Raw genomic sequence first — 12,859 nt, 5'->3', positions numbered from 1 at the left:
ATCCTTAAAACGTCTTCCAAACAAAGCTGAAGTTCATATTGGGCCTCATAAAGATAGAAAAACAAACACATGCATGCTCTGAGCCATCTGATCGGCACAGTGACTTCCTGTCCTCTGCTGCCGCTGGACTCGGATGAAAACAGGCTCTTTTGTTTCCGACTGTTACAATAGTGGGAGCTCTGGTCATCACACTGGCTCCCAGCAAACAAAAGCACACAAACACACCACACACTCAGGGTTGTTTGCTTTCCGACTAATGGCTAAACAAAACTGCTTGTCCATGAACACATAAGAAAGACCTTAAATTTGCTTAACAAGCCAAAAACAAATGTAGCTTTGAAGGATCAAAATCTGTAGTTTGGATTGGTCTTAAAATGACCACAAAAAACTGTGAAATTCACACTGAAGTTTGTTCTTCTAACAAATGAAGAGAAAAGAAATATTCCATGAAAATTTGGAAAATCTGGACATTTTTAGTAAAAAGTGTCTATACAATGAAGAGATAACTCCAGTATGCAGGACAAAACCCATATCTGAGAATATATACAGTGGACAGAGTTTGATTAGAGAACAGTGTTATGAACAGACACAACTTAGCTTGAGGTGTTTGAGTCAAAAGAAGAATTTTTTGTAAGAATAAATGAGCATCTAACCATCAGCTCACCATCTTTACTTCATCTCCTATCTTGAAAAACTGAATCAATCTGCCAGATGTCATTCAACTTTCAAAAAGGGGAAGTAAAGTGCAAGAACTGTTTTATATCATACGTTTATTAATATGAACAAAATAAAACAAAACAATTTAAAATACATATATTTCTTTATCGAAACAATCTGAAGAATATTTATTTGTTTGTGTGAAACTGTTGGACTGGGCCATTTTTAACTGCAGCTATAGCTTTGATGTTATGAACTCCCTCCATATAATGATAATTAACTCATAAGAGGCAGAGAAAGCTATTTCCTGCAAAGGCCTGATAATACTTAATAGTGCTGATTCAATGGGCTGATAATACCCGGTCGAGACAGTTTGGAGCCAGTTTCCTGCCAAAACACAGCTTCACTCTTTGAAGAGGAGCCAACCTGCACTCTGTCTGTAATGGTGTATCCATTGTATAACGTTGTAGATAACGTTGCTAAATGAAGCCATATTATATCTTGCACTGAAGTGGAGATTGTTATACATGCATTCATTTTATCACGTTTAGACTACTGTAATTCACTGTTTACATGTCTTAGCAAAAACTCCCAGGTGCGTCTGCAGGTTGTTCAAAATGCTACCGCGAGGCTTCTGATCAAACTCCATTGGCTCCCCATTGAATTCGGATTCCATTTTAAGATTTCAGGTTCTATCTTTTAGAGTTCGTCATGGACAAGCACCAGCTTACATCATTGAACTACTACAGCTCGATGTCCCTAGCAGGTCCCTGAGGTCATGTGATCAGGGCCTTCTAGTTATACAAGGCTGAGAACTAAGGGAGACTGAGCTTTTGCCACTGTGGCCCCCAGACTGTGGAACTCTTTCCCTCTGAGCTTAAGATCTGTGGACTCAGTAGTCTCTTTTAAAACCTACCTTGGTATCTCTGTGTGAAGCACTTTGTGATCTTTTATTTAGAAAGGTGCTATATAAATACAATTTTACTTACTTACTAGTACTACTTACTACTTACTTACTACTACTTACTTCTCCAGCAACAACCACCAGTGATCCCTGCCCCACCCCACAGTAGCTCTAGACTGACTCTATGGTAGTTAAGACAGGACTGAATCATTGCTTCTAACCTTGTCAGTATCATGGCTGTATTTCTATTCACCTCTAAACTCATTTAAAGGACACACTTTTAAGTTTTCATGAAAAGCACCTCAGTCTTTTTGGCATAATAAACCTTTTCCTTCCTGGTAGGACATCTGTAATGGGACATTCAAACATACTAAAGGGTTGGGTGGGTACACAGGTCATAAGCTTTTTTTCATGGTGAACAGTTCATGCTGGTCCTTTCTGGTTTGTTTGTGGACTTCAGAGCTTTTTGAGATTTACAACTTTATTTTGGCTTTTAGCTCCTGTTTTTGTTAGCTGGCGAGGTTCAGCTGCACCAAGGGTTTGATTTTTGGGCCTTGTTCTTTGCTTCCTTCATTTCTGCTGCAGAATAAAGCAACATCAAACTCTGTGATCACAATCCGCAGAGCTAAACTTCCGACTCAGGCTGGTGGTCTTTATTGAACAGAAACTGGAGTGTGTTTTTTAAAAAACAAACAAACAAACAAACAAAAAAAAAACTGGTGAATTGAAGGGAGATTACAAATAACCAGTAAAAATATATTTGATTCAGGTGCTTTCTGTTTTTGTCCATTCTTAATGTGTGTCAAAATCAGCAGTATTCAATGATTACTGACTGTGTTTATAGTTAGGAGAAACTGACCTGATGGTTGAATCTGTTTGTTTGTACCAAATAGAATCATCGGCCTCTCTGTGTAGACTTAGTGAGTTAACAGTTTCTCACCACTCAAAACTTGAGTGAGGAGTTACTGTTGGGTTTATTCCTTAAAATGGCTTTTAGATTCACTGACTGAGATCAGTCCAAACCCATCACTGTTCACGGAGTGCCCTGATTTTTAACTGATATCTAACGTGTGCCAGGTAAAGACACGTGTTGGATTTCCAAGAAGAGGAGGGTGAACCAGGCTGGTGTTCCTGCTCTCAGCTCAACTGCAGGTTTATCAGAGTTGGCAGAACGTTGCAGCATTTCCTTGTTTCTCTTTGGGAGTAGACAATGTGAGAGTGAGGACTCGTCTTCCTGCCTCTGACCACATTTTCTCAAATCACAGCACTATTGTCCTGAAAAGGAAGATGGTAATTAAAGCGAAGGTGGAGGGCAGCGAGGTTCCTGCAGCTCACCCTCTTTCATGTCTCTGTGTGGCTCTGTGTGCGTGTTTATAAATCTCTATAAGGACCCAGAGTGTGGCTTTAAAACCTGAATTCCCAAACCTTCCCAGTACTAAGAGTCGTGATGAAGTCTGAAGAACATTCTAACACTTTTCAAGGCTGTGATTATACTCTATCGTAGACATGATCATGGACCATTAGAGAAAAGTTTCCAGAACAATAAATCCTGTTATACTGATTAAAAAGTCAAAAAGAGCAGGCATACAAACATCCACATATGCTGAAAATGAAATGAAATGTCAATCAAATGCTACTGAACTTTTGGTCACAGTATATTCAAGGCCTGTGAGGTTCTCCTTGAGTTTATAACTTCTGGTAAAGATGCTGTCATCATCCTGGAGTTTGACCTAGTGTTTTGAGTCTTTGAGAACAGTTCATGATTTACTTTGGGTTCATGATTTCATTTATATTGTTTCATCTTTTGTATTCACTCTGGTTTTAGTTTGTTATCTATCTGTGTCCCCCATCTTTTTGTATCTAGTTTCCTGTGTTTCCTGTGACACCACATTCATTTCTCTGTTTCCCCATCATATCTGTTCATGAATGTTACATTAGAGTCTCTCTCCTAGTCCTATCATGCCTGCCTCACACAGATCTTCCTTAGAGGAAGTTCTCAATTTGTCATATGTGTGCTCTTCATTGCTTAAATCCAATCAGGCAGTTTGTGTTGCCTTTGTTTGAGTGTGAGTGGGAAACGATTCACTCCACTACCAGTGCCTCTGGACCTCCAACTGTGGACTTCTTCCCTTTTTCAAAAGGTTTCATGGGACTCATTAAACAGGAAATAGTTTCATGTTTGATCCTGAAGCCTCGTTTTTTTTTCTATTCTCATGAGTATTTATTTAAGACCTGACTGCTGTCTCACTGTGGCTCTCTCACTTACATAAGAGAGCGTTTTGTTGAACAAACAGCAGCTTCTTTATCTTCATAGGAGCTGGAGCTGACCAATCGCACAGCTGGCTGCAGTGCCTGATGACATCACTGAGTCACATGTGTCATGTGTGTTTCCTGTAGGACATGTAACAAATATTAAAAACAAAACCTTTGACTTGGACAAGCTAATTTTTTTCATTTTTTCTTAGAATTTATCTGTAGAATTTTGAAATTAATTTAATTAGAACAAATTTGGCTACTCAGTGCTGGCCTTTCTCATTAAACAAAAATATTACAATAATTATTATTTTTTAAATTACAATAATTATGTTTATTATTGTTTATTTTATATTTGTCATTGTCAGTTTTTTCATCTATTATTGTGTTTTTTATTTCTATATTTATTTCATTTTTGGCTGTAACCTTATGTCAGGGCAAGAAATTGTTATGGAAATTTTAACAATAACCTGCAACACACCCAGTGAGCTTGATTTGAAGTGGGTTTAATCAACACATTGCAATGTGGAGAGAATCCCAGTGAAACACCAGCACCATCTCTGAATTGTGGCCACCGCCCTTACAACTTATATAGAGACACAGACAAGGAACATTCCACAAAATCTTACATGTTGGCCCCTCTCACGGGGGGGGGGGGCTATGCCCTCTCCCTCACAGAGATTATGACAGAAATTATGACCTTGTTTTCTGCTTGGCCATCACCTAAGGATTTACATCCCTGATAAGCTGGAGGAGTCTCACTATCTGTTGATGTCTCCCATTACAATGGCCTCACGGTGTTAACTTTCCACATGCATGTAAACTAGTGACAGGAGTGCTCTTATTATTACATAAAGTGATAAAGTGATATTACTATAACTAATGTGATATAATTAAATATGTGATTAATATATGAGAAAAGAAACCTGCCACCACATTCCCACCCTTTGTGATACCACAATTAAGAATTAAAAATAATTTATTAAGAATTACATAAAAACATGGGGATTTCTTTTCTAACTACTGAACATAACATCAGCACAATTACATACTCAAAGAAATTCCATAATGTGCATCTTCCCTATAGTCAGAAGGAAAAAAAACAAATTCACACTTTATGGTCATCTTCGCTCCATCTGAGCCTCCACCCTTTCTTCAAAGGATGGCAGTTATATCATAAAAGAAAACACAATATGAGACCATATACAGAAATGAAACAGCCTTCGTTGTTCATCTGCAAAAAAAAACAACCCTTCAACCTTAGTTACATCAAGCTGCTCTTTCATAAGAACCCGTTGTTTAGATAAGGAAGTCTTTCAGTGTGTGATATATTTTCCACTTTATCATTAAATCCATCAACCCATGTTTCCTAATTTATTAACTGTTTCTGTAAAAGACCCTCATCCCCAGTGTTATTGGGGATTGAGGCACACATGCCTCACCAAACATCACACACACTCCTTTGTGCCATTTGTTTTGCCCTGTCCAGATGTTTGCCATAAAGGACAGTGACTATATTTGTACCTATAGGTAAGTGAATACCACAAACATAAACTAACGTCAATCTTAGTGCTTCCCAAAGTCTGGGGTAAAACCCATAAGTAGCCATGAATTTCCACACAGCCAACATATATTAAACACTTCTGAGCTAAATTTACAACAGAGAGATCGATCTTTCCTCTCTATCTATGCAGTGTACTGTACTCTTTACTATTGTAGGGCAATCGACCCATTTAAACAGTGTAAACCCTCTCAAAGGCATTTACAATTATCTTTACTGTCCCCACATCAGTGATTCGGGAAACCAAAACAACCACATTTAACTCCAGAAGAACATGCTTCCAGCATGTTTGAGGCCTATCATGCCTCAATGAAATGTGATGAACCCAAAATCCTACTTTAGGGTGTCAAACAATGTGTCAAAGTTAAGTACACATGTCAAAGAACTCACAACTGTTGTTATTATGTTTACTCAGACAATGAGGACCTAATTCACTTACGCATCAGGAACTGACATGCTAGAAAATCAGTCTAGCTACCCTACAAAATATACACAAATAATTATTAGTTAGGTTGCAGTAAAACTTGCATGCTATAACTACTCCAGTCACTTCTACTCAGGCTCAGGACTCTAACAGAGTTTGTGATGTTCAGAGAGTCATGGTAAAATAAATGGCCTGCATTTGTATAGCGCTTTTCTAGTCCATAGGACCCCAAAGCGCTTAAGTCATGTAAATGAGTCATGTAAATGCATATCATTTATAAGATGATTAGAAACGTCACACCAATGACCACCTTAACTCAAAAACACACGGAACTAATTCAGGCACAACTGCCTGATTTTGTTTTTAATAAGGTGTCATCTGCATTCATTCGCTGATCCCTCTTGGGTGACACAGAGTCTCACTCACTGAGTTGGAGCTTGGCACGCCGTTGTTGGAGGAGGGCGCTCTTTTCACCCCTCACCCTCCTGTTCCAATGCATCTTTATGGTTATTGCTGTGGTTCTGGAATCTTCTCATGATGACTAGTAGGGCCCCAAACCGCACGACCTTTGATGTCAACCACTGCCTGGGCTGTCAGCTACGCCATGAGTGCTTCCTATGCTCTTGCTCTTGACGAAGGCGGTCGCACTTTTCTCCTCTCCTCCTCTCCCTTAGCCTCTTGTGTCCTTGTCTAGTCTCATGTTTTTTTATATTACTTTTCCCTGGAACATTCTCTCACAGTCTGCTCTCTAAAACCTAAAAGAGGAATTATGGATGTGATCAACTGGTCCCTAAATGTAACTGACACCCCTTTCTCAACGAGAAGTTTGGGCTTGGGTGAGCCTGAGTGCTGAAGATATCTACCTATTCAGAACCATGATAACAGGGTTCTGGCTGATCGGAGTTGGCTTGGCCCTGACTTATTGAAGAATTAAGAAAACGGAACCAGCTGTTCAAACCCCCACAAGGCTGCCAGCTAGGATTGGAACGATGGGAGAGGCGTGAGTTTCTCAAAATGGGCTCATTGAGTCAGCACGGATAAGATCTTGGAAAGGCTTACGGCTGCCGTGAATACTCAGAATAAGATCTCTGAGTGCAGACTGGATTACATCTCGGAAGGGCTCACTCGGAATAACACCTCTGAGCGCAAATTGGATGACATCTTGGGGAGGCACACTGTCGTGAGTTCTCAGAATCGGCTCTTTGAGCACAAGAATGACAACATCACAGAGCGCAAGTATGGCGAAGCTTGCGGCTCTCCAACGGGAGATTGAGAGACCAGTGTTGGACTTTAGAACTGCTTTGAAATTCATATGAGCTGTTCGCACTAAAGTAAAAAGCACCATCACTTCATGCGGATACCCTTTCGGTGCCAGCTGCGGTTTCAAGGCTGGAGCCGAACAAAAACTCCCTGATAACGACTGGTTTTAGTCTGTTCCTTCCCATTCCATGCAATGCCACCTGGGTTGGCTGGAAGACTGTTTACTTAGCCTAGCAGGGCGAAGAACACTGTCTCAGCTGAACTCTGGACACGTACACACATACATATACACTGATATGCACACACTCATCCCCCCTCCCTTTAAAATCTAATTAAAACTAATATAAAATTGAAAATCTGAAGTCAAAACGAAATAAAAATAAAAACTAATGAAAATTGCAAAACTATTAAAACCCTGGTCCACATCATCAGTCCAGCCACCGTCCAGTCACATGCATTCATACCAGTCATTGCTGATAGTGGAAAACTGCGCACGAATGTAAATATCCACTGGCAGCAATGTTACAAAAATAAGAACAATTCTTATTGCTTTTGAAAGGGATTGAATCACTACAATCCTTTTAAACACAGGACTTACCATATAATATGGTCAGCATCCTAGGTAGGTGAATTTCCTCAGAAGCCATTGTAATCTAGAGAAGCTCACCTTATATTTGCTCAGAATTAAAGTATTTTATAGCCTTTTACTCCCAATCTTGCAGGCCTGCTTTTAAATCACCAACACACAAAATATCACCCCCAGAGGGATGATACCTGGCATGTTTTTTCCTAAGTGGACTGTTACAAAAAAACATATTAGGCCCGGTTCTAAGTGTAAACCCCCCCAACCCCCCCCCCCCCCAAAAAAAAAAACAACAACAAAAAAAAACCAGTCTTTCTCTTAGAAAAAGAAAACAACCCAAACCTAACTGGCAAAATCGGCCTGGTACTAAAACAAAACCCAAAAATCTGCCAGAAAAATCGCAAGAAAAATGTCTTGCTTTCAGGTGAAATAACATGCTGTAGGGGTTAGAACCTGCTATGCAATGCTGCTGCAGTCACTGATTCTGGCTTTAATTAATAACTGATGCTTCCATATTTGTACATGCTGCTCAACCCTTTAAGGTTTAAGGTTTAGGGCAGTGTTGCTGTGTGTTCACATTGTCGACTCTTGAAGTCGACGTCGTTGCTCTCGAACTGCATTTTGTCTTCAGGGAGAGATTGATTGTCCTCGAAGCTTGTTCTTCAGGTTAAGATGTACATGGAGTGATGCTGTGTAATATTCAGCCAAAACACAACTGGATGCGGTTCCAATTAAGTTAAGCTATCATTTTGCTCCGGCCACTGTGCTTGTGGAGGACGTTGATCCAGTTCCGTAGCCACCTGTACTAACACACTAAAACATTTATTTAATATCATTTTCATCACTACTCACTAACACTTTCATTCTCTGATTCAGTAAAAACACCACTTTTCCACATTTAACACCCCTCTTCTCATTATTCATCCCACACAAATCAGCCTCTTTTCTTTGTTGACATCTTTCTTTCTCTTAAACAACACATACTCCATCCATTTGGAGTTTTCAACCAGACCACCTCCAGGGACACAACCTCCTCACAGCTCCTGAGCTCAGCCCCCATTGCAGGCGGGCGTCCCCTCTGCAGCCTTTGCTTCGGTACAAAGTGCTAAAACCCATAAACCCAAGGACAGAAGAGTCCTTCCCACGACAGTCCTTAATTTAGGCATCGTATTTTGAGGTTTTCCCTTTCCGTGGTCCGCTTGAAAACTCCCCCCAAATCAAAAACAGCTCACCGTTGCAGATTCTTTTGCCCACTTCTTTCCTCATAGTTTACTAATTTCCTGCATGTGTGAGTCGCTGAAGGTCTCTCGCGGTTCCCCCTTTTTTGAAAACAAAAACTGTTCTATTTTCATTCATTTTATAAATCATATTTTTTAATTATTTTTTTTGTCTTTAAATATAAAACTCAGTTGTGTTGATTTATGACTGTATTTATATGATAACCTGCCTGAGGTTGTCCTACTTTGTCTGTATATCTGTAATAAGGTTTTAGTGAGTCTGTTTACTCTCTCACATTTTAAATGTCCACAAAAACTTCTTTTACACACATTAAATGAAACTTTGAGTATTTATTTATTATTTGCAGTCATTTGCTGCGCACATTCATACATTCAATCCTTTTTACAAATCATTCATCTGATTGAACAAAACTGATTACAAACAAGTTGAGCAGTTTCATAACTCACACAGACCTTCATGTTTAAAGATAAAAGATATATATCTTTATATTCTATTATCAATAAATCTATTCTCTGCTTCAGTCTGCTTTAACCACAAAAACAACAGTTTGTCTTCCCTTGTCTCCAAATAAAAACAATAAAAGAGATGAAATCCAGCCTTAAGACTAACAATAAAAACTACATAAAGTGTTTAAATGAAATGAATAAAGCAGGAAACCGCAGCAGCTTTCATCTCTTTGGCTCCAGGAAAACTAAAGCAAACATCTCAATGATTGAAACAAAGATAAGTCACCGCAGGGAATAAAACGCTCGACAGATCGTGAAGGTCTGGGTGTGTTGCTCAAATATTGTTCACTGGTTTTTTTTTCTGCTGTTCATAAACATCCGAAATCAGAACTATAAACTGGCATCTCTCATCATTTTAAGGTGATTACATGCAGTCAAATTAACAACAGGACAAAATGATCTGATTTATTTTCTCTCTGATTCTTTAGTTTAAACTACCAAAGCAGTTAAAAAGCAAGAACATCTTTGTCCTAGATGTTATTTTTAGATGTTAAATTAAAATAAAAACAAACTCTGATTTAGTCTGAAGCTTTATTTGAGAGAAATTCCATCCCTCCTAACAGATTAAGAAGGAAATTTACATCTGTTTGTGATCAAGAACATTTTAAACTTATATCTTTCAAACCTCTGAAACCATCGAAATTCTATAGAGAAATCATCTGTTTTACTGCAGGTTTGGACTGAACCTCCTGATCTGGTCTCACTTTGTCAAATTAGAGGAGCAACCTCAGACCTCCCTGTTGTTCTATTCAGATCTAGTTGTGACAGTTGTTTGGGTAAAGTTTAGTTTTAAGAAAATTTTTAACCTCTTCTTTGGATACAACCTCAAAATCAGGAATGTAACATCCCTTCTGGAAATTCGCTGAAATACTCCAATCTGATCTCAAGAGCCACAAATTGAAGTGTGGTAGTCCAACATTTAGTTTTAGATGCAGAAAAGGTTGAAGAAGACTTGTAGCAGCCTTTTTATGAGGTGGTCTCAGACATACTCAGATCTGGTTCTCATGGAGTCAGGTTCTAGCTTTGTCAGGACCGGAGGGACATCAACGGGTCTGTTACTGTTTAACTTCTGCACATAAAAACAGGAAATTAGCAGCAGCATTCCTGCAGCTAGATGAAGGACGCCGGCCGTCCAACCACAGAACAGAGCATCCCCAAATTCCCATCGTGGGACCATGTCAGGCACTGACTCATCGAAGAACTGTTCGACCGTCACATGGGCGATGTAGGAAACTGGGATGAGGCCCAGGATCCCCGCCACCAGCCACAATGCCCCACTGGTTGCCTTCAGGGCCCTCTTACAGCTCACGTCCTCCAACTGTTGCCGGCAGCCGTTGACAAGGTGGAGGCTGGGTATGGCAAGCAAAAGCCCCAGCATTCCTACCCCTAGCGCTGTGCACATGAGGATCCGGGCTAGCTTGATCTCTGGTCGCAGCCCCAGCAGACTGTCATAGGGCCTACACTCCAGTGTTCCCTGCTGATTGAGCACGCAGGTCTCCCAGAGGCCCACCCCAAGAGTCTCTGTGACCAGCAAGTTGGACAGTGTGAGCCATGAGGACATCAGGGTGGTGGCCAGAGAGCAGAGCCAGGCCCCCGCTGAGATCAGAACCCCCACCAGCTCCAGAACACTGATGATAGGGTCCATGATGGTGATGTTGTGGCTTTCAGAGAGTGCTGGTCTTTACCTTGCTGCTGTCAGGAGGTGGGCCAGCTCGCACATCACTGTTCCCAGAGAGACACACTGCAGTCAGGCCCAGTCAGGAGGGTTATCACCCTCCTCTCAAGGCAGAGGCAGAATGTGATTGGTTGACTGGAAACAACAGCATCGCTGTGAGGTCGCCTGTAGACAGGATGTTATCGATGCCCACATCTCAGAATGAAAGGCGTTTGAAGTCAGCGATGTCACTTGTTCTGCCTCCCTGCTGCCTTCCTCCTTCCCCCCTCCTCTCTATTTTACACAGCGTCTGTTTGGTCTTCGTTCAGCTGATTGAGATATATCAAAAGGAAACATGCACACACTCCTCCCCACCATTACAGAAACCTGAGTGAGTGAGTGAGTGTGTAATGCAGCATGAATGCAGATGTTCATTGAGAATTTTAACATTTCTAGGCAGGTTACTTCCCCTAGATTCACAACAGCAGTTTGAGAGCTTAATGTTTGATTGGTTAATGATTTTTTTTTAAAATTTCTGACTTAACATTTAAATCTTTAAATAATCTGAGTCTCTGTAATTCAGAAAAATTCAGAAAACACTCAGTTTTACTATAACTTTTTATTCTTAAAGTGTGTCGTTAACCAAACTCCATGAAGGTCAAATAGAAGATCTGCAACTGTCATTCAGAACCCTACAGTCAGAAGTTTTATTCAGATTTGCTGCACTGCTCAGTTTATTTATTTATTTAAGACCTCACATGTAGTCATGCTGCAGTACAGCTATAGAAACATTTCTCCATATTTCCTCCTGAAATACTTTCAACCTATAGATAATGTGCAGGCTTTTGGAGTTTCTGTTCACCAACACAAAACAAGAAATTTTGAAGTATTTTGTGTTGAAAAAACAATTTATTCACATTCACTGTAGGAAACAAAACTTGCAAGAACTGTGTTTTTAATAATGGAGTTCTATGAGGTTTTCATGTGACTTAGAAAGTTAAAAATACTCAGCAGAGTCTGATTGATCATTCAGTCTCATATTTAGATTCTTTGTGGAGACATTTCAGTGTTTAAGAGTCTGTTGATCAGGTGAGCAGCAGGGTGCTCACAGTGAGAGCATCAATACCTAAAACTCTTTAATCATCACTCTCTGTGTTCCTTTCTGGTAATGTGTAACAGGACTATATTTTTGAATGGAGCTTGACTGGATAATGGTCAGCTCATATTTTCCGTAGGCTGTTTAATCAGTAACCTGACTTCATACCAGACTCCATTTGAAAATCACATAATTTGAAGATAACCTGCAGCACAGTTACATCTCAGTGCAGAACTTAAATTAGAAAAAGAAAGAATGTTTTCTGAGCTTCAGTGTTGCTGTTTGCTGGCCTGATGATGCCTCCAGTTGGACATTAGCAGAAACTGCACATCAAATTTTTGTTAGATTTTACAGGCTGTGTTCTGCTGTGAAAAATAGTAAATCACATAATAAATTGCACATCATCATGTTTATATGGCCTGTATTTGTATTTGTATAGTGCTTTTACTAGTCCCCCCTAGGGACCCCAAAGCACTTTACACACCCAGTCATCCACCCATTCACACACACATTCACACACTGGTGGAGGCAAGCTACAGTTGTAGCCACAGCTGCCCTGGGGCAGACTGACAGAAGCGAGGCTGCCATATCGCGCCATCAGCCCTTCTGGCCAACACCAGTAGGCGGTAGGTGAAGTGTCTTGCCCAAGGACACAACGACCGAGACCGAACTATATATCATAGTTAAGCCAAATGTATCTAAATGCTGGCCTGATCAAATTC

At 40.2% G+C, this 12,859-nt stretch overlaps 1 protein-coding gene across 1 annotated transcript; it reads right to left on the bottom strand.

Annotated features, from left to right (window-relative positions):
• Nucleotides 1–9,190: 9,190 nt before the first annotated feature.
• On the bottom strand, nt 9,191–11,153 carry LOC146680595 (claudin-24-like). The gene has a single exon (XM_085447820.1). The coding sequence runs from the start codon at nt 11,030–11,032 to the stop codon at nt 10,367–10,369; it is 666 nt and encodes a 221-aa protein (XP_085303946.1). The 5' UTR covers nt 11,033–11,153; the 3' UTR covers nt 9,191–10,366.
• Between the last annotated feature and the right edge of the window lie 1,706 nt (nt 11,154–12,859).

This window comes from Copadichromis virginalis, linkage group LG23 (assembly GCF_057382275.1).
Source record: "Copadichromis virginalis isolate Kocher_CV1m ecotype Utaka linkage group LG23, C_Virginalis_male_GT1.1, whole genome shotgun sequence".
NCBI classification, from domain to species: domain Eukaryota; kingdom Metazoa; phylum Chordata; class Actinopteri; order Cichliformes; family Cichlidae; genus Copadichromis; species Copadichromis virginalis.
The sequence above is the reverse complement of the archived record's forward strand: the minus strand, read 5'-3'. Positions and strand labels throughout refer to the sequence as shown.